This window comes from Carettochelys insculpta, chromosome 7, assembly GCF_033958435.1.
Source record: "Carettochelys insculpta isolate YL-2023 chromosome 7, ASM3395843v1, whole genome shotgun sequence".
Taxonomy (NCBI): Eukaryota; Metazoa; Chordata; order Testudines; family Carettochelyidae; genus Carettochelys; species Carettochelys insculpta.
Genome location: NC_134143.1, coordinates 7,498,641 through 7,525,894, shown reverse-complemented (window position 1 = coordinate 7,525,894; position 27,254 = coordinate 7,498,641). Strand labels below are relative to the sequence as shown.

General features: G+C 44.1%; 1 protein-coding gene across 4 annotated transcripts in view; it reads left to right on the top strand.

The window, feature by feature from the left end:
• The window catches only part of MARCHF8 (membrane associated ring-CH-type finger 8), a 155,304-nt gene that overhangs the window by 31,414 nt on the left and 96,636 nt on the right, over positions 1-27,254 (top strand). For all 4 annotated transcript variants that reach the window (XM_074999871.1, XM_074999868.1, XM_074999869.1 and 1 more), the window contains one exon: positions 2,293-2,477. In XM_074999871.1, the coding sequence (XP_074855972.1) occupies positions 2,376-2,477 (102 nt within the window). In that variant the 5' untranslated portion in view covers positions 2,293-2,375. The remainder of the gene's footprint in view (positions 1-2,292; positions 2,478-27,254) is intronic.

Sequence of the window (27,254 nt, the reverse complement as noted above, 5' to 3'; positions counted from 1 at the left end):
ACTAGCATGGCTGTCCTCTCCAGAGGAAATTTATGGATGGGCTTTAGCCAAAGGCCAAGGAGCTGGCTATAGTTGGGGGCCTTTCAGCCACTTGCGGGGGAAGTCTCCTTCAGCGATCACGATTTTCGGGTACTGGCTTTAGCCAGGGGTCTTTTAATATCTATTCAGTCACCACAGTTCTCGAAGTAAGGCTTGCAGCAAGGCATATTTTTGTTCTGAGGGTCTTTTTTGGCAGGTCCAAACCAGGCTGTAGTCTGGGATCTTTTAGCTACCCAGGGGAAGTCTCCCACTGCAGACATGATTTTTGGGGCTGGCTATAGTCTGGGGTCTTTTAGCCACCCTGAGCTGTAATTGTTTCAGTGATTCATTGCAGTTTCAGTGTAGCACGCATGTCTACCTAAACGTATTCTTCTTCTAAGCATCTTCTTTGCTAGGAGGTCTACATTCAGATGACAGGCCAAACCTAGATCCAAGCCTGGGCATGCTGGCAACAGGGGCAGGTGGTGGGTCTTCCTTGGCAGGCATGATTTTTGGGTGCTGGCGTTAGCCAGGGGTCTTTTAGCCACTCCTAGCCATAACTGCTTCAATGAAGGCAATGTAGTAGCTATACAATTACCACAGTTCTTGAAGTAAGGCCTGCAGCAAGGAATATTCTTCTGAGGGTCGTCTTTGGCAGTTCCAATCCTGACTATAGCCTGGGATCTTTTACTGCCCTGAGCTGTAATGGTTTCAATGATTCATTGCAGTTTCGGTGTAGCACCCATGTCTGCTTAAACAAATTCTTGTTCTGAGGGTCTGCTTTGCCAGGAGGTCTAAATCCAGATTCAAGCCTGCAAAGATCCAGTGCTTTTGCATCCCATTTTCAAAAACCTATTGGTTGGGAAACGCAGAAATGCAAAATCTTTTTTGTAACCATTCCTAAGTGCTTCTATCTCTCTCATATACATACACCCTTCCACTTGTTAAAAAGCACATCTCTTACAAAGGGAAGCCAAACCCCTTGAAGAAAAGGGAACGTTTGTTTCACTCGGCATGGGAAACAGGAATGAAATGTGGGAAGATGTTGTCGGATACCCACATCTACTTGTGGGGCATTTTTTTCCCATTCTGCACCAGTAAAAATAGCCAGAATGCTACAGGGCTCAGGGAACTGTCGGATAGGTTTCCACAATGCACTGCTGCAGCCATCAATTTAAGCTACCTGTGTGTGTGGCAGCAATAAGTTGATTTTGTGTGAAGCGTGTGGGAATGTGAGGATGCTTGAAATCGAACTGATAAAAATGCATTAAATCAAAATTTATTAAAATTGATTTTAACTCATAGTGTAGACGCGGCCTAGGATAGGGAGCTGGGAAGAAAAGGAGACTGGGACAAGGAGCATGAGGTGGGACTCACAATGTCTAAGGGGACTGAGGGAGGACTCTGGGATTGGGACCAGTGTTCCCTCCAATCTTTTCCATCCTAGTGCAGAATAATATTTTTATGTTCACTGAGGTATGCGTGAATGTACATCACTAGCCCTGCTAATCAGCTGGGCAACATTTGGCTCTCTCCAGAGCAGCTGCATTAGCTGCCGGTCAGTGTTCCCTGTAAGCTGTCTGCTTGACTGGGGTTGGGGAGCCGGAAGGGGGCAAGGACACCAGGCAATATTCTTAAGCTATCCAAGTCAAGCACTTGAGCTAGGAAATGCTGGAACCATAGAGATCAGCTTCCTCTGGGCCCAGAGGTGCTGAAACCATAGAGATCAGCTTCCTCTGGGCCCAGAGGTGCTGAACATCCCATTTCACTCAAGTCCCCAACCCCTGTCCTTGCATTCCCCCCCCTTGCTCTTTTCCCTTCTTCTCAGAGCTGCTGAAACAGCTGATTGTGAACCAGCTGCATGTGGAGGGCAGCAGGTCCTGGGAGGGAGGGGAGTGAAGTTAATCACTGGTGCTGCCAGAGGCCAAGAGGCACGCTGGTGGGGAGGCAGCTGGATGATGAGTGCTAAGCACCTGCTTTTTTTTTTTTTTTCCCCTGGGTGCTCCACCTATAGGACTCCACAGAGTTGCCCATTAAAAGTTCCATAGCCCGAGTTGCCTCTCTGTCCTGGGTGCAGATTGGAACCTCTGCCCGAGGTGTGAACACATCTGAATGCTAGTTTCAATTCCTGGTCCAGCCTGAGTGCCATGTGCCAATGCTTACAGCTATCCAGACAGCAGAGGTGGTGTCAGTCTGTTTTGTTGCTTAACTTTGACAGTTAAATAAGAATCGTTGAATTTCAAGCAATGGTAATGCTTTGCTTTCTTTCCTTAGGTTCAAGGCCCAGCAATGGCACCAAATGAGCCCTGCAATCAAGACTTCTTCCTTTAAATGAGAGGACCAAACAGGACGGGGTGATGAACATGCCACTGCATCAGATCTCTGTCATTCCAGCTCGGGATGTCACTTCTTCCAGAGTCTCCAGGAGCAAGACCAAAGAAAAAGAGAGAGAGGAACAGGTAATGCCAGAACCTGATTTTCACAGGAAATTATTCACGTTCTTTCTGATGAATCATAACAGTGCTTTACCAAGTTCCCACACGGGGCCTTGGGCTGCATACTTTCTGCACCAAAAGTCTCATCGGTGTTGTGGGTATTGACAGCACAAGGAATTCTTTACCCCTGTGTTCCTTCGTTATTGTATTAATCGTTTTAAGAATTGTCTACACAACATTGGGGATCACTGTGTTTTGACTTCAGCAAAATATGAATTTCCGCCCTCTACTGTGCATAAGAATTAGACAGAAGGGTGTGTTGTGTGATGCTATTATTAGTTGGCTTGCCATGGGATAGCTTCTGCTGTGGTTCATTTTTTGCCCATTTGTGCTAAATAGTATGATAGCTAAGCAATTGAGTGTTCTGACTCTTGTGTACTCATCTTGGAGCTCTGCTTCTGGCATTGACTGGCAGCCATATTATAATCCTGCACTGAATGGCTGTCACATTTGGAGAGACACACCCTAGGGTCTTTCCTGGAGACTTTACTTTCGTTCTTTGTTTTCTCATTATGATCCGAGAGGGGGAAAAAGGACCAATACAATCCATTTTTCTTTGTGCAGAGTGAAACATAACACCAAAAAAGTAGGAACTTGGACAGATTATAATGACTGAACACTTGATGATCGTTCTTTCCTAGCATAATCAGTCCTTGTGCCTAGTTAGTCTGTCCTCTCTCTTCATCCAAGATGAGGATTTTATTACACATCCACGTTATAGTCCAAAAGTGTTTGAATTTTACATAATCTGCTAATTTCATAGCATTTCTCGGCGTATTTAAATATTTACTTCCACAAAAACAGATATAAAGAACGTTCATGCAATGGAAGAAACCCAGGACAGAGAAGCTTCACAGGTTTGGAGTAAGTGTTCAGCAAAGCTCAAATTCTGCTATGAGGGCATCAGACACATGGCACAGGTACAGATGTAGAGGGTGGCAGCAGGAAGAGCAACCAGCAAGCGGGTGTAAGAAGGGATGGGACAAAGAAAGCCAAGCCTGTCTTGTTTACCTTCTTCTACTGTGCCACTTGCTTCTTGGTGGTCACTCAGTGTCTTCATGTCACCCTCCTATTTGTGTCTGTTGAAGACTGATACCTCTGCCCCCTTTATCACCTGACTGTATGAATTATATCTAGTAATCCGCAAGCACTAACTGCAGAAATCAGTATGGGTAATTTCCCCCATAGTTTTATTGTGAATTTTGCCCAACATGCTCAACATCTTAAAGTCAAACCCAGATTTCATCCCATGTGTTTTGTATCTCAACAAGCATGTGGTGGCAGCTCTCAGTCAAAGCTGGCTGGCAGGACTCTGCATTGTGCTGCAAGCTGGGTTGTAGAACATCCTCTTCTAGGAGGTGCACTGGAGGCTCACATAATTTTTATTTCCAGTTCTAGCTGTAATTGGATATTCTGTCAGATCTCCTTCATTACAGAGTACCTCTTGCTCCATTCCTCTTTCACATGTAAGGAGCCTATTCCATGTGGTAGCATCAGTCTCCAACTGGGAAGATAAGGAATCTGTTTTGCACCCTAGCAAACAAGCATGAAGTGTGAATTGATGACCTTCCATTGCGGGGTGGGGGGGGGGTCATATAAATTATCTGTGATCATCCCTGGTGCCTGCTTGTGGGATGTGTTTGCCCTCTTCTGGTCCCAGGAGTGAGAGTCCCAAGTCCTTTTCTAAAGCTGTTTTTCTCTTTGGCAGCAGGCTCGGCTACTTAAATATTAAGAAAGCTCCTTCTATATATTTTCTTGATGATGATTAGTCTGAAGGGTTGATTGTGTTTTCTTCTTTGACTGATTGTTTAGTGCATTACTGTGCCTTGGGACCTTTGTTTAAAAAGAGCATGTGACGTTAAAATTAGACTGGGGAAAATCTGTTTCTTTAACATACGGATTATGCGACCGCTGAAAAGAAAAGGAGGGGAGACTCTGGGTTTCTTAATTCAAATTCTACAGTTATACAACAGTATGCCTTTAATGCATGCTTCTTCCAAACCCCTGGCAGCTGGTGTTTGGCTTAAGCCCTGCTTGTGTTCTCATACCAAGTATAATTGTGGCTATCCCTATTTATCCATATAAAAGATGAAGGTAACATTTAAAAGTTGCAAATTTCTCACCTTGCTGTATCTAACCTTTGGTGCTCTAACTCAAAGCGTAACCCAGTGCTTATTTAACTTTTGAAATAAAATGATAGGCTCCCTTGTTGTAAGATTAGTTTCCTCAACTAATGCTTTGGGTTAGAACTCTAGTGGTGGTAGAAAGCAGAATGAGATCCTCTTGGATTTTTAAGAGAGAGTTTTCTTTGGAACTAGTTAAACTATAGTTTCTCCGTATGCATTGATTCAGCATCTGTAACTGTGAAAGTTATTGGTAAGAGGCTTTTGTCCAACATTTCTGCCTTAAACCTGTAGAAGTCACTAATGTGTATTAAACACCTTACCAGGGAATTGAGTAGATTATGACGAATGTTAATGTGATTTTCAAGATTTAATTTAATTGAAATCCCTATTTCACAATAGTCTTTTCTATTAAACTTCAGCTGCTTTTATGGGAAAAACAGGAAAGTTCATAAAGGGATTATTTCTCTTATGTTTAACTAAGATGAACTGTTAGCTTTAATGGCTATTAATAAACATCATTACCTCCTTACTGATCCTTCAGTTGGAATAGAATCCTACTGACCTGAAATGAGGAATGGTCACTCCACTGTTTTTGAGGTGCTGTAAAGCTGGTATGAAATCAGTAATAAAAATAACCATTTTAACATCTAGAATTATTTAGCTATGGAGCCTTGTACTGGAGTTTAGGAATTAGTCTTGTTGATCAGGTGTGGTTGAGATATTGCTCCATTCCCCCCACTTCCCCTCACTAGCTGAAGTGGACTGTTATATGCCTATTTGCACCAGTACTTCAAAATGCAGCTGTTATGGATGGCGTTCCTCAGGTAATACGTATTTAATTGTTTAAGGATCATTGTTCACTTTGAAAATTCCAACTGAGGTTCTCTTACTTTCAAAGACTGTTTTACAAGGTTTAGTTCTGGGAAGGAAAATGATAATGACAAACTATTGACAAAATTATTGCTTTGGATGTAGAGTTCGAAAAGGGAAGGGAAAATCTGTCACTGAAGCTTTCCCTCCACAGTTTGTGCATTTCAGCTGATTACATTTTACTTCTTAGTGTTTCAAGGCTATTTTAGATGTTTTTTTTGTAACTTAAATAGAGCATCTGCAAATTTCATAAGCATAATATGAGCTGTGAGCGCTTTGAACCTCATGAGTAAGATGGCGATGATTTAGTTAGGGGTATTTTTAGTAAAAGTCATGGACAGAAAATGGGCAGTAAACAAAAATTCACAGCCTGTGACCTGTCCTGGACTTATAATTGTGATTAAATCTTAAGGTCTGGGGAGTGTGATGTTGGGGTGTAGGTGTCTGGGACCAGTAGCAACTGCTGCTGGAGGATGCAGACCATGGCTGCTCCAGCAAGCCATGCAGGAACCACTGGTTGGGGTCACACACGGTGACTGTTCCCCAGGTGGTCAGTCAGACCACTGTCTGGGGCTGCCCAAACAGCAGCTGGTGTGGTATCACCAGTGCCATCTGGCTGCAGCTGGTCATGGAGGTCCTGGAAAGCCATGGGTTCCTCTGACTTCTGCAGCCTCCCTGACAGACATGGAGCCTTGCTCAGGAGTAAAGCAGGGTTGGGTCTGGTCAGTACTTGTATGGGATATCCCTAAGGAAATGATGCTGGAAATGGTGTTGCTAACATGTTGGATGGTGGTACTCTTCTCAATCTAAATTTGTGTGCCAGTGCCAGGGTAACGGATGGTGAGCTGTTGGAAGCTCACCTTTCAGATGAGCAGCTGAGGTCTTCAAATATCCCATGGCACTTCCCACAACAGTAGAGGTGTAAACCTCCTTTGTTCTGGCCAGATTTCAGCATCGGTTATGTTGTACCTACTTAAATCTCTCTCAGCTCTGAGAAGAGAACCACCTCTCTTGAAGTGATAAATAATAATTCTGGCAGTTGTGTGCTGCGCTGACTTTTGTCATAAAATCTCGAACACTGCCACGTGCATTTCAGCCAGCCTTCGCTGAGGCAGGGTGTGCCACTCAGGAGCCATTGCTCAACAGCTGAGGGTAGAAGATGATGAACGCTTTTTATCTACCGTATCTTTGAGAGAGTTTGTCTGAGTGTGTGTCTGTGTTTGTGTTCAAGAACTCCTAAACTACAAGATCTAGGACCACCAAATCTTACATACAACTTCCTCTTATCAGAACTTAAAGCAAAGTAGGGGTTTGGTTGTGCCAGGAAGATGTGATGTGCCTGGCGTAGGATTGCTTATAATAAAACCATACAGAAAAGAGACAGAATCATCAGGCAGGTAAAAGGGGCTGAAGGCCCCCATTCCCACACATGTGGCTGGGGGTGGAACATTGGTGACATTTCATCTTCATCAGGGAATGAGGAAAGCGTGCACAGTTTGATGAATTTCTCATTCTGACATAGGGAGTGCAGGGGGCAGACAAACCTGGACCTGACCCAACCAAGGGACAAATACCCTATCCCCCAGCTGTACCTGCTAGCATTGTAGCAGTCCTGGAGAGGCACTTCCCACCTGGCCCCGAGCTGCTGCAGTGAGAGAGAGAGAGAGAGCTGGGATGGTCCTCTCTGCCACAAGGCCGCCTGCATAGTGAACCCCTCATCCCCACACCCACCCCAGCTCAAGGATGCAAATGAAGAAAAACATGAATTATTTGGTTAAGAGCCCAAGCAACGCTGGCTAAATCCTCTTGTAGTCTATAAAGCATGCTGTGGCTCTGCTCCTCAATGAGAGGTTCGGTGTACTGATCAATATGTGACTATTTAAGCGTACTGCATAGGTCTCCCTAAACTTGGATGCAGCTCTCTTCTATAAATTCCTTCATGCTTAGCATTCTTTTGCCCCCACAAGTCTTTTGCCACCAACACAAGGAGACCTCTGAAGAACATGTGGCTAAGGAGCACAGAGAGGTTACTCTTCAGATTGATTGGCTCATCTTCATTTCCAGATGAGGCAGTCTTGCTTCCACCACCATTAGTGGCTGACTTCTTTTTCCATGGTCATGTGCAGAGGATTACTGGCTGTCTACACATGCCTCATGAGTAGAGCCCTGCAAATCCCTGGATATCTGCTTCATATCCACCGTGGATATCTGTGGATTGTTTTTGCAGATGCAGATACCAATTTTGTATCTGCGCAGGGCTGTGCTCATGAGGTTGTTAAAGACTCGCATCCCAAGCTCTTGGACATTGTGCAGCTGGAAACACCCAGCCAAGTTACGTTACTTCCTTTATGAAGAACTCCTGGACCCAGCCAAGACTGTGCCGAACTCCTGCCACTATCCCCATCTTGTAACTAGGGAGAAAAAAATATGTCCCCCTCTCCCCTCCAAGCAACTCAGAATGTCTACCCTGCCCACAAATCTAATTCCGTGGTGGTGGACCTGTAAGCTAGCTGGGTAAATAGCTTTATTCCGTATTTACTCCTTGTGACAAGAGCTAGAAATTTGCAGCACTTGGGCTGGTCGGACTAAAATTACCGTGGAGACTTTCAGGTTTGGGCTGGAGCCCAGACTGAGACCTTCACCTTTGCAGCATCCTAGAGCTCAGACTCCAGCCTGAGCCTGAACATCTACATGATTTTTTTTCCAGCTCAGAGCCTTGAGTCCCATGAGCGCATCAGCTCACCCAAGCCAGCTGCAGGTGTTTTTCCATCCCTGTGGAGACACATCCAAGGAGCTAGTGGAGCCTTGGGTCTGTCAAGCTCTGTTCACAGAAAGCTTTATAAGGGCTAAGAACCACTGTCTAATTCAGGTGGCAAGGCTGTCAAACACCACGAGCTGTCAAGCACCACACCCATCACAGGTTTGATATGAATAACCATGATAGTCACAATAAAAAACCCAACAAAGAGCTGTGATCAGGAGATTGAAAATCAAGCAATAATAGGTATCTTAGCCAGTGCCTTAGTGAAACTTGTGATCCTGTGTATGCCCAATGGAGGGAAGGGAGAGTTTCTTGTTAGTCACTTCTGCTTTTCTAGTCAGCCTTCTGTACTTGTATGCTTACCTACTATTCAAGCTAAATATAATCTGAGTAGGAGTAAATCAGGCGCACAAAGATGCATCAGTCAGTCCAGTTTGAAATACAGAAATCAAATGTGAATATCAAATATGAAAAATACCAGGTGCCTGCAAATTCCACAGATAGATGAATCTTATGAGTGCACAAATTGTGACTGCATGAGTATGAGTCACAGTTGTAACAACCACCTCAGACCCTGTTCAGTTTCTAAAATTGCGCCCCCTAGCACATGTATGGTAATACAGAGATTTTACAGAAAATTAGATGTTTTTTCAGTCCAATAACTGTACTTGTACATGTCCAGGTGCCTCCAACACAGACAGATTCTCTGAGAAGACAAAAAGACGGGAGAATGTTAGAGGTGTCTGTAATGGGGTATGCAAATCTCACACTAGGCCAAAGGGGTTGAAAGGCATTACTGGGCCCAGGTAGCTCCACCTCTTTGGGCCTGCCATGCACACTTTTATTGGAAGAACAGGTTACAAGAAGCTCAGGCAGAGATTAGAGAAAAACCCTTTTCCAGGAGGCCAGACAAGCTGGAGACTGAGGACATCACGGAGCAGATCAGGCCTGCAAGCAGTACCTTCTCCAACCTTAAGATTATTCATTATGTACACAAATTTCATTTGTTCATGATATGTCCTTCTATGGGAACTCCACCTCAGGGTACTTTGGAGTGTGTGTGTGTGTGTGTGTGAGAGTGAGAGAGAGAGACACCCTTGATCGGACATGTTCTGTTCGTGGGGTCTGTTCAGTCCACAGATGCATCCTATAAAATCTCATGCTGTACTCTGAGGGCATAGAAGTACACTGGTTCCTTCTCTATCTGAATGGCCAACAAAAACAGTGTGAATCAGAGGGGAAAGAAAGCAGGTAGTGGAGCACCCCTCAGGACTAACATCACCAAGAACCACAGTTACAGCACAAAGTGAGTAGTGTTTTCTTCTTCAAGTCAAGCTTTTTTAGGGGTGCTCAGCTTCAGATGACTCCCAGGCAGTATCCTCACAGGGAAGAGGAAGCTTCTGAAACGCATCCAAGACCAGAGGCACTACAGCAGGAACAAGTGTGTCATCAGACCTGATGTTGACTAAGACGTAGTGTCTAGAAAATGTATACTCTGGGCAGCTAAACACTGGAGCATATTGCTTAAGGTGGTTGAGGAAATTCTATCATTGGAGGTTTTTAAGAACAGGTCAGACAAACGCTTGTCTGAAGTAGTCTAGTTATTGCTTAGCCCTGCCTGTGCCCATCTGAGATGCTGGAATGTTTATGAGTAATGCTGTGCAAGTTGCTGGTAGTCTGATAGTGTGCTATAATCCTTTGTAGGAGGTAAGGCATGAGCTGCATCGTATCAAATAGTGATACACTCAGAAATCCATCTTGGCAGGCTCTATGAATCTCAGACTTGTAAGACTCTTCAAGAGGTCATCTCGTGCAGCCGTTGCACCTAGGGCAGGACTAAGCAATAGCTAGACTGTGTCAGGCAGGTGTTTTGACCTGTTCTTGAAAACCTCCAATGGTGGTGTTTCCTCAGCCTCCCTAAACGATACATTCTTGACAGGAAGTTTTTTCCCTACTATCCAAACTAAACTTCCCTTGCTGCAGTTTAAGCCCATTGCACTTCCTCAGAGGTGAACAAGAACAAATTTTCATTCTCCTCATACAACCTTTTTATGTACTTAAAAACTGTTGTGTCCTCATCTCCAGATTAAATACATCCTATTTTTTTCTCTTTCCTCAGATATTGTTTTCTAGATCTTTAGTCATTTTAATTTTTTTCTCCTCTGGACTTTCTCCAGTTTGTCCACATCTTTCCAGAAGCATGGCACCCAGTGAGAGGCAACCCAGGTCTCCCCTTGAGCAGAGTAAGGAGCACTTCTGTTGCTCAGTTGGACGAATAGATCTGCTTGTAAAATCCCTAACCTCTGAATAGCCCACAAAAGATTTTGGAGTGTAACTCCAATTCCAGGTCTTTGGAGAGGTGCCCGTAGAGCATATGGAATATAACATTCTGGACTCCAGGAAACTACACAGCTGAGATCTGAATCTGGTGGGCTATACACCGGTTCCGTAACTTTATAGCTTTGGTGCACAGTGAGGGGAAATCTTGCTCCTCCCTGTTTATTGATGCAGAACATGTAAACCACATTGTCCATTATGAGTCTTCATTTGTGCCTGCCCTGAGTTCTCACAAGATGATATACAGATAGACGGTCATGTCCGAAAGCAGACCTGAGTTGTGAGTGTTTGAGATACGCTTTCCCACCCTACCGGCAATGTATGTATCACAGTTACTGTTGGACCTAGGGTGATGAAAGGGACACTTACATAGGTGTTACATTGATCTGTCTGCCAGCTGAGAGGGTTCACTTGGAGTGGAACTGTTTTCTGATTGTCCAAACTCTCTGTGGTTGAGGAGTAGGTCCTCCTAAACCAGTCGTAAAAGCAGTCAAGATGTAATCTTGCATGTGTGGTCACAAAGTTATGAACCCGTCTGCAGGTAAGAAGGCCCGAGCTCTCAATGAGTCCAAATTTGTCCCTGTGAATTCTATTCCCTGTACAGGGACTAATTTGGTCATCTTTGCATTTACCTGAAGATGCAACTCCTGAAAGGCACAGGGTTAGTAACCGCTCTGTAAGATTAGCCCTTGGGAATGGGACACGGAGGAAACTAAAATTTTGTTCCTTGCCAAAGGTAAACAGCCACTACCATTGAAATCCTCAAGAAAATGCTTGGGACTGAAAGAGGCTAAAAGGAAATATTAGGTGTTGAACATTATCAATTGAGCCTTCAACTACCCAGTCAAAATTGTTGTTTCAATGACTGGGTACTGACTGAAGGAGATTGGGAAGTGCACATACGATTGCACTACAGCTGCTGTGGGGATAGATCCAAGGATGCCTGAGGAGAGATTCTGGCTAATAACGATGGCTGTCCATTAATTGCAGTTATTTCATGCAATTCACTCAGATAAATTAATCATGATTTTAAAATTGTGATTAATAGTTGTTTTTATCATACTGTTAAACAATAGAATACCAATTAAAGTTTATTAAATATTTTGGATGTTTCACTACATTGTATCTTGCATAGTCAAATATATTGATTTCAATTGCAAAGTGTACAAGGCTCATTTTTTATTTTTAATGTGTTTGCACTGTAAAAATGGTAAAATAGTATTTTTCACTTCACCTAACAGAAGTACTGTTGTATAATCTCTTTATTGTGAAAGCACAATTTACAAATGCAGATTTTTTGTTACATAACTGCACTCAAAAACAAAACAGTGTAAAAGTTTAGAACCTACAAGTCCACTCAGTCCTACTTCTTGTTCAGCCAGTCACTATGTTTGTTTATATTTACAAGAGAGAATGCTGCCTGCCTTTTCTTTAGAATGTCACCTAAAAGTGAGAATTGATGTTTGTGTGACACTTTTGTAGCTGTAATTGAAAGGTATTTACATTCCAGATATGCTAAATATTCATATGCCCCTTCATGCTTTGGCTACCATTCCAGAAGACACGTTTCCATGCTGATGGTGTTCAATTGAAAAAAAATAATCTGTTTAAATTTGTGAACGACCTTCTTGGAAGGGGAATTGTATGTTTCCTTCTGTCTTTCATTCACGTTCTGCCATCTATTTCATGCTCTAGCAATCTTGGATGGTGACCCAGCATGTTTGTTTTTAAGAACATTTTCAGTGCAGATTTGAGAAAATGCAAAGAATGTTATCAGAGTGAGATTTCTGATGCTAGCAACAGCACTTGACCCAGAATTTAAGAATCTGAAGTGCCTTCCAGAATCTGAGAGGGAAAGAGTGTGGAGTATGCTTTCAGAAGTCTCAAAAGAGCAAAATTCCAAAGTGGAAACTACAGAATCCAAACCATCAAAACAAGAAAATACGCCTTCTGCTGGTGTTATCTGACTTCGATGAAAACGAACATGTATTATTGGTCTGCACCATTTTTGATAATTAGTGAGCAGAAACCATCACCAGCATGGAGTCACATCCTCTGGACTGGTGGCTGAAGCAGGAAGGGGTGTATAAATGTTCAACTTATCTGGTATGCAAATATCTTGAGACGCTGGCTACAGCACTGTCATAGGAAGGCCTGGTCTCACTATTAGGTGACATTATAAGCAAGAAGCAGGCAGAATTGTCTCCTGAAAATATAAATGAACTTTCTTGTCAAAGTGATTAGCTGAACAAGAATGACTTAGTGAATTTGTAGACTCTAAAGTTTTACATTGTTATTTTTGTAAACAATTCTATATCTTTAAGTCCAACTTTCATGATAAAGAAGTTGCACTAAAGTAGTTGTATTAAAATGTACTTTTACAGTACAAATATTTCTAATGAGTAAAGTGAGCACCATACACTCTCTGTTCTGTGTTGTAAGTGAAATCAACATTTTTGGAAATGTGGAAACATCCAAAAGTATTTATATGAACTGTTCTATTGTTTGAGAGTGTTAAATCATGGTTAATGTTTTCAATCACTTGACAGCTCTACTAATAACTAACCCACTTAATGATGGTTTGCCCGAGAAATATTCTCTCATTCTGCAGATGTTCAGTAAAACATACAACTTTGTCTTAATCTGCGTAGTCATACTTGGCTGTTGATTGTGTGATAGTTAGCGACCTACAGCTAGAGGGTTGCAGATGAGTAGGCCTTCCATTCAAAAAAGGAGTAACTGTTAGATGACCCAGGCTAGCCACGGTTGTGTTGCAGGTCTTTAATCTCTATGTATGTGTATTCGCCAATTTTGGTATCAGGCGTACAGGGATGGATACTTGTGCTTGTGCAGAACTACATTTTAATCAAGTGTCCGCTTACATGGAGCCAATTTCAGGATCGGGGCCTAACTGCTTTGAGCCTCTCATTTTCATGGGAGATTAGGTATATGTTATTCCTGTTTTGATGACGGGGAAATGTAAAGCAAAGAATGGTTCCTACTTTAACAGTCTTTTGAGTTCAAGATGGCTCGGAAACCAGCATTCCAGAGTCCTGGTCTTTGATTTTAATCATTAGCCCACACTGCATGTCAGAAACCCCACAAGAATGACAGCAGATAGAGGGGAGACCACAAAAGATATGGAAATGGGAAAACAGCTCTTGCACAAACATTATCTACAAAGAATTAACATAATATAATTGTATTCTGCTTTGTGCTTATCTTGAATTGTATGCTGGGTGGAGCGAGAGGAAGCAAGCAGATGGGGTTTAAGTGAAGATGGATTATGAAAGGCAAGTAGCACGAAGTAGGCTTTGAAGAGGATTTGAAGGAGAAGAGAGAGTCCATTTTTATCAATAATTAGAAAACCTAATGACAGTTGATGTAGAACTGTTATGTATGCAGAAAGCTTCAAAGTGTTACTTAAAGAGCTATTGGTGTTTCACGGGATCAAACTCAGTTGTACATGGCCTTCATTTTTATTTCATCGGCTTGTGGGGTTTTTTTGTTGGTTTTTTTTTTTTTCCCCCCTTAGATCCCTTTCTTAGTGCCTAGGTCTGGAGGCACTGTACTTAATAACTTGGCTGTCCTAGGGTCTCTGACCTGTAGCTGTTGAATAAGTTGGAGCTGTAAGGTGCCTCCCTTGCTTATTAACTCAGTCTTCTCTGTCTAGTGTTAATGAGCAATACATTTTCCTTAAACAAATTAAAACACATGTAGCTGAGTCACATACCTTGAAAAAATACTGTTATGTAATGGAAACTGCTGCTGTTTAACTGCAACAACATTTCAGTCTACTGAGACATGTATGTACATACACACATGTTCTAATGTGTCTATTAAGTATCAGAGAGGTAGTCATGTTAGCCTGTATCTGCAAAAACAATAAGTCCAGTGACAGATTTGTAGACTAATGGATTTATTGGAGCATAAGCTTTGCCTACAAAAGACCCACTTTGTCAGATGCATGGAGTGAAAATTCCAGAGGCAGGTGTAAAAATAAACACATGAAAAAAAGGGAGTTACCAGTTAAGAGGAAGGCCAGAGTTGAAGTCAATTCAGCCAGGGAGGATGTGGTCCATTCCCAGCAGCTGATATGGAGGTGTGAACACCAAGAGAGGGAAACTGCTTTTGTAGCTGGCCAGCCATTCCCAGTCTTCATTCAATCCTAAATTGATGGTGTCACATTTGCAAATGAATTATAGCTCTGTAGGTTATCTTTGAAGTCTGTTTTTGAAGGGTTTTTTTGTTTGCAGGATGGCTACTTTTAAATCTGCCACTGAGAGACTGAAGTGTTCTCCTAGAGGTTTTTGTATGTAACCATTCCTGATACCTGATTTGTGTCCATTTATTCTTTTACATAGAGACTGTCTAGAGGGGCATTGCTGGCACATGATGGCATGGATGACATTAGTAGATGTTCAGGTGTATAAGCCCTTGATGGTGTGGCTGATGTGGTTAGGTCCTGTGATGGTGTCACTGGTGTAGATATGTGGGAAGAGTTGGCACTGAGGTTTGTTGCAGTGATTGGTTCCTGAGTTAGCTACTGTGGTGTGGTGTATGTTTGCTGGTGAGAATTTGTTTCAGGTTGGCGGGCTGTCTGTAGGGTTGGACTGGCCTGTCCCCCAATGTCTGTGAGAGTGAGAGATCATTGTCCAGACTGGGAGTGGCTGGCCAACTACAAAAGCAGTTTCTCCTCTCTTGTTCACACTGCCACGTCAGCTGCTGGGAATAGCCCCATCCTCCTGACTGAACTGATCTCCACTCTGGCCTTCCTCTTGATTGGTAAAGCACTTTCTCTCATGTACCTATATATTTATACCTGCCTCCGGAATTTCCCGTCCACGCATCTGATGAAGCGGGTCTTCGCCCATGAAAGCTTATGCTCCGATAAATCGGTTGGTCTGTAAGGTGCCACAGGACTTCTCATTTTTGTGTCCATCAAATCATTCCAATCAGTTTTATCAAGTGCCATTGCCAGTTACTAAGGTCTTCAGGACTCTTAACCTGCAATAAGCTGCCTGTAGGTACCCACTGTACTCAGAGCGCCACTGACGTTATTGGGGTTCCACCCAGCCCCAGATAAGCTTTGCGCTGATTTTGTCAGCCTCAAAATGTTCATTAAAACAAAGCCATCAACTTGAAAACAATACTGCTTCATGCTTACCCGCTGCAGTTGCAAGATACGTACTTAAGATTCCTGAAAGTGAAAGAGTTCAGAGGGGATTTTTTTTCTGCCTGGTTTGTTTGGTTTGGTCATTTACAACAAAGTGGTACCATGGTCTGGTTTGCGCTCTCAGATCGGTTAATCAGGTTCTTCCATTTTGTATAATTCATGTGGGAAGAGGAAGGAAAATCATTTGAAAAGCACAGAAAACTACATAACGTGACGGCCAGGCTTAGTGGCAGGTGTAAATCTTGAAACAAATCTTTAAAAAGTGACCTGATTTCAAGCTGAATTTTGTGGGTAGTCTTCAAGTTATTTTTTACAGGTGATTGTAATTCTGGTTGGGTTTTACACCAGTTTGAGGGAACCTTGCAAGGAAAATGCCTTTTTATAGAATTGCTTTTCTCCATTCTTTGCACAGTTCTACAATGCGCAAAGCTGTTATGCATGGATTCATGTGAGCAGGGCATTCTCACACATAGAAACAAACTGTACCGTTGGGATCGACTTGCCTATCTCCAGTCCCAACAGTGAGAGTCCCATGTCTGCTGCTAGGCGTGTTTATCTCTCTGGTAGCAGACCGTGCCATCATATTAAAAAAGCTGCTTACATATGGTTGCTACAAATCAAAACGCTGTTTTCATCGTTAAGCAAAGGGTATAAAGGCCTGTTAGTGCTGTAAGTGCCTGCAGTTGTAGGTTTCATTTTCTATGAGTCAGGGGCTGAAATCCAGCATTCCAAAGGATAAAAGGGAAGAGGGCATTTGATACCTATTGAAAGAGGGCTTTGATTTTTTGTATAGCTAGACAGTCACTTCCATGCTGATTTCAGTAAACCCAGTTACACCACCGGAGAGTCTGGGCTTTACTTTTATAATTGCAAATTTGGTATTTTGCGTATTCTGAAATGCATCTGGGGCTACATCTACACTTCTAGCAACGTCGACGCACTAATGGTTGATCTTCTGGAGTTCAATTCAGCGCGCCTGGCGGGACTGTGCTAAATCAAATGATCAGGGCACTGTCGTCGAACCTGATACTCCTCGCAGTCATAAGGGAAATCTATGGGGGAGTTTCTCCCAAAGACCTCCCACTGTAGGGACAGCAGCAAAATCAATTTAAGAGATGTTGGCTCTAGCTATGCAATTCTCATAGCTGGGTTTGTCTCTCTTAAATTGATATTCTCCCCTGGTATACACCTGGCCTAAATCTTTATAGACCAATGAAAAGTTGTTGTGTACAGCAGGGTGGAAGGCTGTAGCTGTTGGTGTTTTTTTCGTTTAATCTCTGTGCTAAATGGATATTTTGTGTGAGTTTCTAGTAGTATGTTGTTCATATACACCCCAAGTTGCTCAAGTAATGTTATTCTAGGTTGTAAAGTTAAGCACTCGAAAAATTAGGAAATGGTAGATTTAATGTTTGTCTGTTTTAATCTTAACTCTGCCTCTGAGTTGCAGTTCTGTGCAAGGAATGAGGCAGGGTCCTGTGGATGGAAAAACAGCAACTCATTGCGTAAGTCAAAAACTGGAAAAATTGTGTGCATCTTTGACTGTATGTGTGGTAGATATCATAAAACTGTGTGTGTGTGTGTGTGTGTGTGTGTGTGTGTTGCAGTGGGGACTGCATTATAAACTGAAACTACTGGAACCAGCCTTTCATCACAAATTATTTGTAGTGGAGGTCCCCACAAAAGCTGAGCAAAAGGGCAGCAAGTAAAGATTGGCGGTGCACATCTTAACTCTTTCTGAATCTTATAGGATGGATCCGAGAACACAAGTTCTCAATGTGTCCTTGTGATGGAGTGGGGGATACCTCTGTGTGTGTGTGTGTGTGTGTGTGTGTGTGTGTGTGGGGCTCACAGAGGGTGTGGGGCTCCTGCTGAGGGTAACCCTGACAACCAGGTAACACCTTTGTACTGCAGACAAAGGAGGAGGTGGAGCCTGAGGGGTTTGAATTGGAACTGGGATTTGGGAAGCAGTTAGTCTGGGCTGAGGGAGAGAGAGACAAAGGAGGGGGCAAGGCCCCGGCTCTGGGGGCCCCTCGGGGCCTCCTCTCCCCAACATGGATGGGACTGGCTGTCTCTGCCTGCTGCACTGACTCCTCTGTACGATGCTGTGTCCTGTCGGCTAATAAACCCGCTGTTCTCCTGCTAAGTGAGAGACTCTCCTGCCTGTGGACAGGGTGCAGAGCTTGGGGGACCCCAGAACTCCATCACAGTCCTAAGTGACTGAAGGGATCGTTTTGAATTTTAAAACATTTTCTACTCCCAGCTAGATGATGTACATAACTGGGCAGCTTGGAAAACTTGACTGCTGTGGCTCTCATGCTGGAGACTTTGAATTCCTTGACAATGGAATCCCAAAAGCTGTAGTTACATTCTCCAGGAAGGGTGAATGTTTAATTACAGTAGATAAATCAGATTTTCTTTTAATACAACTTCATCCCCATCAGGCAAATGAAGCCCTGCAGTTTATAAGCTGAGGGCAAAGGGGCTGAAGGATTGTGGCACTCGACATGGGACTGGGGTGTGTGTAGTGGAGGGGGGCCAGGTACAGGAATCAAAGCAGAGGGCTAGAGTGAAGGGTATGGATTTGGGGGTCTCAGGAATCAGGGCAGGGGACTGGAGGGGGGCTGAATGTACAGGAGAGTGTGGGGAAGGGGTGGCACTGTTCCAGTCGTGGTCCGTGACCCTGCCCCTGGCCGAATGGGAGCAATGGGCAGTGTGCAAAGACCCCTTGCTGCTCCCTTTCCCCCAAATAGGCTTCATGTCACAAGCACGTGCGTGTGCTGCTTCTAGCCAGCGCAGGGCTTGCACCCCAGCTGGGAGCACCACATGCCACTGGGATAGCCAATTTATCTCCCAGGCCCTGCTCAGGGAGTGCAGCTGCCAACCCCCACCCCTATGTCACTAACTTTGAGCAGAACCAGTCCTGGCCGTTTCCAAATACCCTGCAGAAGTAGGAGCTCTGTTTCTTGCTTGCCAGCCTCAGTTCTGGTGCCACTTGGGGAAACGTCAGCTGGCATCCAGAGCCTTGCCAGTCCCCGATGGCCGTTTCTTACTGGTGAGACTTTGAGCAAGCTGTTATTTAATCCCTTTGTGCCTCAACTTCTGTGATGATACAATGGGGATAAAAGCAGGTAATTGCATAAGTGTTTGTTTGAGATAGTTGGAGGGACAGTGTTAACACCTCTGCATAGTAGTATTGTTATTCCAGTAGCGTGGCTCGCTCACTCCCTTCTGGGAATTGTAGTTTACCTCTTCGTGCTGAGCAGACTTGGGACTACAACTCCCAGAATGCCCAGCACGCTGCTGTGTGGTTTAGAGGGCTGAGCTGGAGCCTGCAATCTTGCAGAGAGCTGCTGAGTTTGCATGGATAGGTGCTACAGAGCCCTAGGCAGATTTGTCTCCACGTCTGCACTGCAATCCATAAAAATGGTCTGCAGATACCTGTAATTTTGCAGCGCTCTAGTGATGTTACAAAATCAGACACTTTTGCTATGAACCTTTTCACATATGCTGCTCCCAGCAGTTGCACAATGAAATGAATTCCTCATACTCTTACTCATAGCTCTCCCTGATTCTCTAACCAAGGATCTCCCTGCAGAGCACCTGCTTGGATGGGGAATGACAAGGTCAGGCTGTAATGCTGTAGGTATCCTGGGCCTTAAACAGAAATTTTAGTTGCTTGTCCCACTCTTGCCTTCATTCTCCTTCACCTGGGACGTTGTTGTTGTTGTTGTTGTTGCATGTTGTACTTTAGAGAGTTTGTGGAGGATCTAATTAACACTGGGGACCCAGTGTCAGACTTCCCTTAATTTCATTCTCTCCTGGGGTGTCCCTTTCTTCCATAAGGGTACACACTTTGTATCCCATAGCAACACAACACCATGAACACATGAAGAACACTGAACTAAGGGGATTGGTCTCAGTCGAAAAGGAAATCCAGCCTATGAGCTGTGAATTGCCTGAAGTATCTAGTGCGATGACGAAGATGTTTGGTTCAAATCTCATTTAGCTTGGTAACGTTTAGGAACTAGCTCATGGGTGTATTTGTATTTCTTTTGTAAGAGATTCTAACATTTGTGCCTTGCCACTCATAATCATTTAAAAAACCTTGTGTTCTTGTTTTATCCCAATGTATTTCTTTTGAAGTATTTAGAGAATCTCTACTTGGGATTACCCATTATTTGAATGTTGGATTATTTACGAGGTTGTACTGCCCACTGGGTGACTGAAGAGTACAATATGTAAGTTTCTGGGGAGCAGAGCTGGGACTAGGATATGCAGGTGTCTCCCTGTATCTGTGCATGCATGGCATTCACATACTCAGCTAGAAATGACTTTACAAGCTGGTGGCTGTGACTGAGCAGAACCTGGAGGCTAAAGGGCATCCCAGGCTGGAGAGGTCGGGGATGCAGCAGTTTAGCAGTGGAGGTTGTGCCCTGGGGAATGTCACAGATTTTCTCAGGGCTTGTCAATGAAATTGCCATTGACCGCTGCCTTGTATGTTGCTTGGGCAACTGAACTGGATCATGAGCCTGTGCTGGGGAAGAACTGAGAGAGATGTGGAGAAGGTTTTGATATGGTGAATACATTTGATGCAAAGCATTTAACGTGGACTGTATGGAATGGACGATTTCTCCTCTTTCTTCATTTTCCTTCATAACCAGATGTTTGACCTTTTTCGGTTGGTTGTAGCTTTTGTTGCCTATTAGTAGGCCAATCAGTTCCTTCAAACAGGCAGCAACTCAAGGATTAAGCACTTGATTTACCAGAGGACAGATCTTTAATGTAATTTGAGACTCTCTGACCCATGGTGATTTTTTTTGGACAACATATCACTCTATTTGTTCTTGGAAGTTGCCGTTCTAGTCAATGTCACATCACCCGGAAGAGTTGCATCCCTTTCCAGCTTCTCCTTATGTGTAGGCTTTGATAAAGACAAGGTGGTATTGCATCCAGTGTCTGTACCTCTCAGAAAGATGGCTGCAAATCATTGCTTCCTGTAGGAGGTCTCCCAGTCTGGATTTTTCCCCTCCTCCTCACCTGGGGAGATTCTTCGATACTGAGGCCAAAAGGCACTGTTTAATCATTTAAACCAACCCTGTATATAACATAGGTTGTAGGATTCCCTTGTATTAATTTCTGCTTAAATCCAATCACTGTGCTTGAGCTAAATAGATCTTGTAGCAAAACATTTTAAAAATTTCCAATGAGAGAGATTCTACCACAACCTTTGGAAAATTGCTCCAAAGTTTAATTCACTTCCCTGTTGTTAAATGATGACTGACTTCTAATGGGAATGTGTCCAGTTTCAGTTCCCAGCCATTTCTTTCTCAGCTAGATTGAAGAGCTCTGTTCTTCCCGATACAGGTTCTTACAGACTGTGATCAAGTCACTCTTTAACTTTTTTTCTTTGATAGACTAAATAAATTCAGCTGCCGGACTTATTCCCTAAGGCAGGTTTTCCAGTCCTCCTTGTGGCTCTTCTCTGAACAGTGTCCAGTTTATCAGCATCCTTCTTGAGCTGTGGGCTCTAGAACTGGACATAAAGGGTGATCATGGCTGGAATATTAGATATCAGCATCTCTACTGGGATGGAAGGTCTCAGAGCAGGAAACCCATTAGAAAACCTCGGTGGATGCAAACACCAGAGCAGAAACTTGAAGGCAAAAGCGGACATCCTCCTTCCCTTCTACTTCTACAAGAGTTGTGTTTCCAACCAGCAGCTGCCATAGAAGCTGGCTACAAAGCTTAAAGTTTTATAGTTCAGTGTGTTGTCCTCAACAAGCGGTTTAAACAGCTGCTCACAGCTTTGTATAAAGCTGAGACCAAAAGAAACAACTGTGAAACCATTTGGCTGACTCCAGAGCATCAGAAACCCTTACCAGCCCTTTTTAGGCATGTTTACTGTAACTAAAAGTTTGTTATTTGGGGAACGATTGCAGACTGAGCTTGTATGCAACCAACTGAAACGTTCACTATTTTTTTTTTTGCATGTTAAGTTCCCTGAGCTGCTGTTGTAACAGCAGTCAGATTAGTTTCTTGTTCTTTAGATGATGCAAAATAGCTTCCTTCCCTTTTTTTTAACGCCCTCCCTTTGATTGCTGACCAACATCAGGTGCTGGATTTATTAAAATATCCATTTGGCTGTGATTTTCAAGTGTTTCTTGAGGTTGTATGCCTTGCTTTTTGGTTGTGTAGCTTAAGACAGCAAGGGCCTAATTACAGAATTATGGATGTGAGAATCCGGTCGCAGCGGACTCAAGTTAAGCTCCTAAAAAAGCGTGACGGCCACTATTAGTGGACCCTTCTTCAAATTAGGGAGTACATGCTGGTAGCCTATTCTATTTTGGGCAATGGTTTTTAAATTAGCTTCTGTACAGTGGAAAATAGAACAAAGCGTTTATGGTTATACGACAGTGATCTGTCGACAGAAGTCGCTCAGAAGAGCTTTCCCAAAAACACTTCTGTCAGCACAGTGTGGCCACACACAAAAGCTAAGTGGGAGACTGCCCTGTGGCTTTCTCAACCAAACAGGAATCCAGAAGCACAGCAGACAGGGCTGCCTGTTGTGCTGGGTGCCCTGTCTGTCAAGAAGGCCCCCACGCAACGTTTTTGTCGATGGAAACTGTGAAGCTCTTGGAAGAGTGGAAAGTGATCAAGGGTAGTCAACATGAATTCACCAAAGGCAAGGTGTGCCTGACCTATCTGATTAGCTTCTGTGATGAGGTAACTGGCTCTGTGGACATGAGGAAGTCAATGAATGTGATATACCTTGACTTTAGCAAAGCTTTTGATATGGTCTCGCACAACATTCTTGCCCATAAGTTAAGGAAGCATGGATTGGATATGTGGACTGTAAGGTGGGTAGAAAGCTAGCTAGATAGTCGGGTCCAACGGGTGGTGATCAATGGCCCAGTGTGTGGTTGGCAGTCAGTTTCAAGAAGGGTGCCCCAAGGATCAGTTCTAGGGCGAGTATTCTCAAGCTGAGGGATTTGGGTTTATTTAGTTGGCAGAAGGGGAGGTTGAGAGGCAATTTGATAGCAGCCTTCAGCTTCCTGAAAGGTGGCTCTAAAGAGAATGGAGAGAGGCTGTTCTCAGTAGTGGTGGATGGCAGAACAAGGAGGAATTGTGTAGAGTTACAGAGGGAGAGGTGTAGGTTGGCTTTTAGGAAACACTATTGCACCAGGAGAGTGGTGAAGCACTTGAATGTGTTACCATGAGAGGTGGTAGGATCTCCATCCCTGGGGGTTTTTAAGTTCTGGCTTGACAAAGTTGGGGTCAATCCTGCTTTGGGCAGGGGGGCTGGACTAGATGACCTCCTGAGGTCCCTTTCAGCCCTAGGAGGGGGGTGTGTGTGAGAGAGAGAGAGAGAGAGAGAGAGAGAGAGAGAGAGAGAAAAAGCAAACCTGCTAATCCAGCTGAAGCCTGGTAGGTGAGCATTTTCAAATTAATGGCTTCCCACCATTTCTTTAAGGAGACTTGCTGTTTGTGCTGTCCATACTTTATAGTAGTCATGGTTCCAGTTCCTGTTTGTTTGCCCCCACGCAGCCTCCTTTTGCAGTAACTCTATTCAGACCTACAGCATGATATCAACTAGGTAGATATTTTTTAAAAAGGAAATAATACAGATAGCTCCCTCTTTCTTTACAGCAGCATTCCAGTATTGGCTTCATCGGTGCCATACAGAGCTAAAATCACCTCCTTGCTCTGACTCATTTTTCCCCTCTTTATGTATCTAAGGATACCAGTAGCTCTTTTTGCCATAGCATCCCCTTGGCAGCTCATGTTCAATTGCTTGTCAGCGATGACCCTGAATACTTTGTCCTGTTTTCCAGGATGCAGTTCCCCATGTTCTGTAGCTTATAGCTTGCATCCCTTGTTCCTAGGTGAATATGTTGGCATTTGACTGCGCTAAAGCACATTTTGTTTGAATGGTCCCAGGTTATGAAGTGATCCAGATTACCTTGTACAACGGCTCAATGCTCATCATCACTTTACGACTCCGCAAATCTTTGTGTCATCTACCAATTTTGTCAGCAATGATTTTATATTTACTTCCACATCATGGATGAAAATGTTGAACAGCTTCAGGCTTAATACAGTTCCCCGTGGCACTGTGCTAAAATCACCCCCATTCAGTGTCGATTCCCTACTGCCAGCTATTTTCTGAGATCTGCCAATTAGCCAGCTCTCAATCCACTTTAACATGTACCCCATTGATATTGGATGGTGCCAGAGTTTTAATCAGAATGCTGTGCAGTGCTAAATCAAACACCTTACAAAATCCAAATACGTTACATCTAGATAGATTCTAAAAATCAAACTTGTAATCTCATCACAGAGCGAAATCCGACTTTGTGCAGATTTATTGTCTACAAAAGCAGTGGTGATAGTGACTCATAGTAATTTAGAAGATTAGGGCTGGAAGAGACTACAGGAGGTTGTAGACCAACTTCAACTAAATCATTCCACCCAGACCTTTGTTAAACTAGACCTTAAAAACCTGTAGGGCTGGAGATTCCGTGACCTCCCTAGTAACCCAAATGAATGCTTCAGCACCCTCCTAGTCAATCATTGGTCCTTGTTGTGTCATCTTCCCCCTGCCACTAGTGAGGGCTGTGCTGCACTATGAGACAGTCAGTTTAATTTATGCAGCTCCAGCTTTGTGAATACAGAAATTGGTGTACGTTAGGTCAAGTTATTGTGGGGTCTCTACTTCAGGGGTTGACAGAAGAAACTCTTCCATCGACTTCCCTTTCTCTCCTCGTTCTGCTGGAGTGCCAGAGTTGACAAGAGAGCCAGCTGCAGTCAGTTTAGGAGGTCTTCACTAGACCCACAAAATGGGTGCCCGAGGGATCACTTGTCACAGTGCCAATCCCACAGTAAGTGTAGACAAGCTCTTAGACTAATGGATCTTCATCTTTGGACTCTGCCTTCAAGTAATAAAAGGCTGTTATCAGATTCCCCCTCACTCCTCTTCTCTTCTGGAGGCTAAATAAGCCTACCTCATTTGGCCTCTCATAAATTGTGTCCCAGCCCTCTAATCACTTTGATTGCCATCTGCTGCTGGACTCTCTCCCGTTTTGTCTGTAGTGGGGTGGGGGGGGTCTATCCAAGTCATTCTGACAATAAGTTGGATCATTGCTCCTTCATGCTCCTGACCAAAGCTGAGGGCATGTCTGCATTTCTGAATGATTCGTGCTGTGGCACTTGATTTCCCACCCCCATCCCCCAACCGGTAGATTTAGCCAATCGAGTGAAGACTCCACCAGAATGAGATATGTAAGGGAAGCCAATGAAAGAATTTCTGCTGTCAACACCCCCGCCCCCGCCCCACACACACACCTGGCAGAGGCCCCATGGTAACTCAACCTTAGGTATGTCAGCTCCAGCGATGGTACTTACATAGCTGGATTTGCACACATAAATTAGGTTGAAACTGTCTCCTAGTGTAAACCTGCCCTAAACAAGCTCTCTAAAGCTTTTAGAGATTCAGTCTGAAGACTCCTACGAAGTCTTGATTCACAGAATCTGATGTATGCAGCAGAGCTTGCTGGTCAGGGCTGCGAGTGGGGTGGTCTCAGCCTCCTCATGCCATGCCTTCCTCCAGACTGGCTTTCCAGAGCTCCAGGACTGGGGCAGGCTGCTGTTGTGCCACCTGTCAGAGCTTTGGGGCCAGGGGACCGCTGACTCTCCAGAGCTTTAGGAAGGCTGGGGCTGCACTGTCTGCCAGCTCTCAGGAGCCAGGAGAGACTGGGGCCTCTACCCTGGGGCAGGGAGGGGGGCCAGACCCAGCAGTGACTCTAGCAGAGGGAGAAGCTGGGCTCTGGTGGTTGTGGAAGCGGTGGGGTTTGGAGGGGAGGGGAGGGGGATCTTGCCCATGGTTACAGAGAGAGTAGAATTACTAACGTGCCACTGAACATCAGAAACACGAATGAAGAAACTAGTGGATCTGCTTGGAGAAAGCTGGCTGTACGGGCTTGTGGATTCAAAGTGTGAACTTGTTTGCTTCTCACTTTTGTTCTGTACACTCCAAACTCTCTTCTTCCTCTGAAAATCTGCATGCTTGTCTGTTGGAAACAAAATCATTAATTGCTTGAAACATTTGTTTCTTGCTGGATTTAGAGCATGCTCTGAGACTCCCCTGAGCCCTTTTTGCTAGGGGACTATCTGGCTACGTCTACACGTGCCCCAAACTTCGAAATGGCCATGCAAATGGCCATTTCGAAGTTTACTAATGAAGCGCTGAAATGCATATGCAGCGCTTCATTAGCATGCGGGCGGCAGCCGCGCTTCGAAATTGACGAGCCTTGCCGCCGCGCGGCACGTCCAGACAGGGCTCCTTTTCGAAAGGGCCCCGCCTACTTCGAAGTCCCCTTATTCCCATGAGCTCATGGTGAATTTTACTAACCGTAGAGCAGCAGTATCCTTGACTAGCATTGGCAGAAGCTGCTGTCTGAGAGTCTTTGACTAATGGGAGAAAGTCACAGTGATGCAACGCCCAAGGTTGTTGACAGGAAAGAAACTGACCTGAATTCTCCAGGGTACCAATTTACTGAACAGATAGTGATTTGTCATGGTAAACATCAGAGGCTCATTTTTCTGGTCTCTCTCCTCAACAAGAGAAGCCTGTAGTGGCGCTCTCCTCTTCTAACAACACACAGCGACAAAACAACCTGCGCCCCTCCTCCATCTCCGTTAGCGGGTACGACTGCTGGTCTGTTTACAACCGCAACAATTTTTCCAATTGGCCCAGCTGTCAATTATGCCCCACCTATTACTGGGTGAACGAAAGCTGCCCTCGTGACTTCTGCCTAAAGATTTTTAGCTACTGTACTTCGTAACCCATTCTTTTAGGGGTTGGAAAGAGGCAGAAGCATTTTGTAGTGTCCAGTACAGCATGCAAGTTGTTCTTGCTCTTGGTTTAATCTTGCATTTAAGCAGTTTGAATTTTTATCCCATTCAGAGTAGCCAGCAGCTAAGTTTTGCCTGTCCTCTTGTAATTCTTCGTTATTAGGGTGGGGAGGACAAGGGAAAGCAAACGGTCATTCCTACCATGAATGTGTGTCAGGATGAGAGTGTCTAAGCAAGAGCTCAGCCCAGCCCAAATCTGCAGGGCCAAATGCACTCGGTTTCTGACTCATTTAATACCGGGATCTCGGGTTTGCAAGTGGAGCAAACTAAACTATTGACCTTTGGGGTTTTCAGAATCTGAATGTGACAGCACCAGCCCATCTGCATCCTCATTCGCAGCTGGAGAACTGATGTTTTCTGGTTGTTTACAATTACTGCTCTGCAAAGGCCTTGCATTTCTCTAAAATGTTCTTTTGACCTTTTTAACTGGTAAATCATAGGTGCAGATGAGAAATGAGCCACTTAAGTGCTTTTCCTCTCTGAAAAGTGATTCTGCAAAAATGGAACAACGGGGCTCCTTTTTTATTCTCCCTGTGAAATGTCCTGTGTTTACTACACAG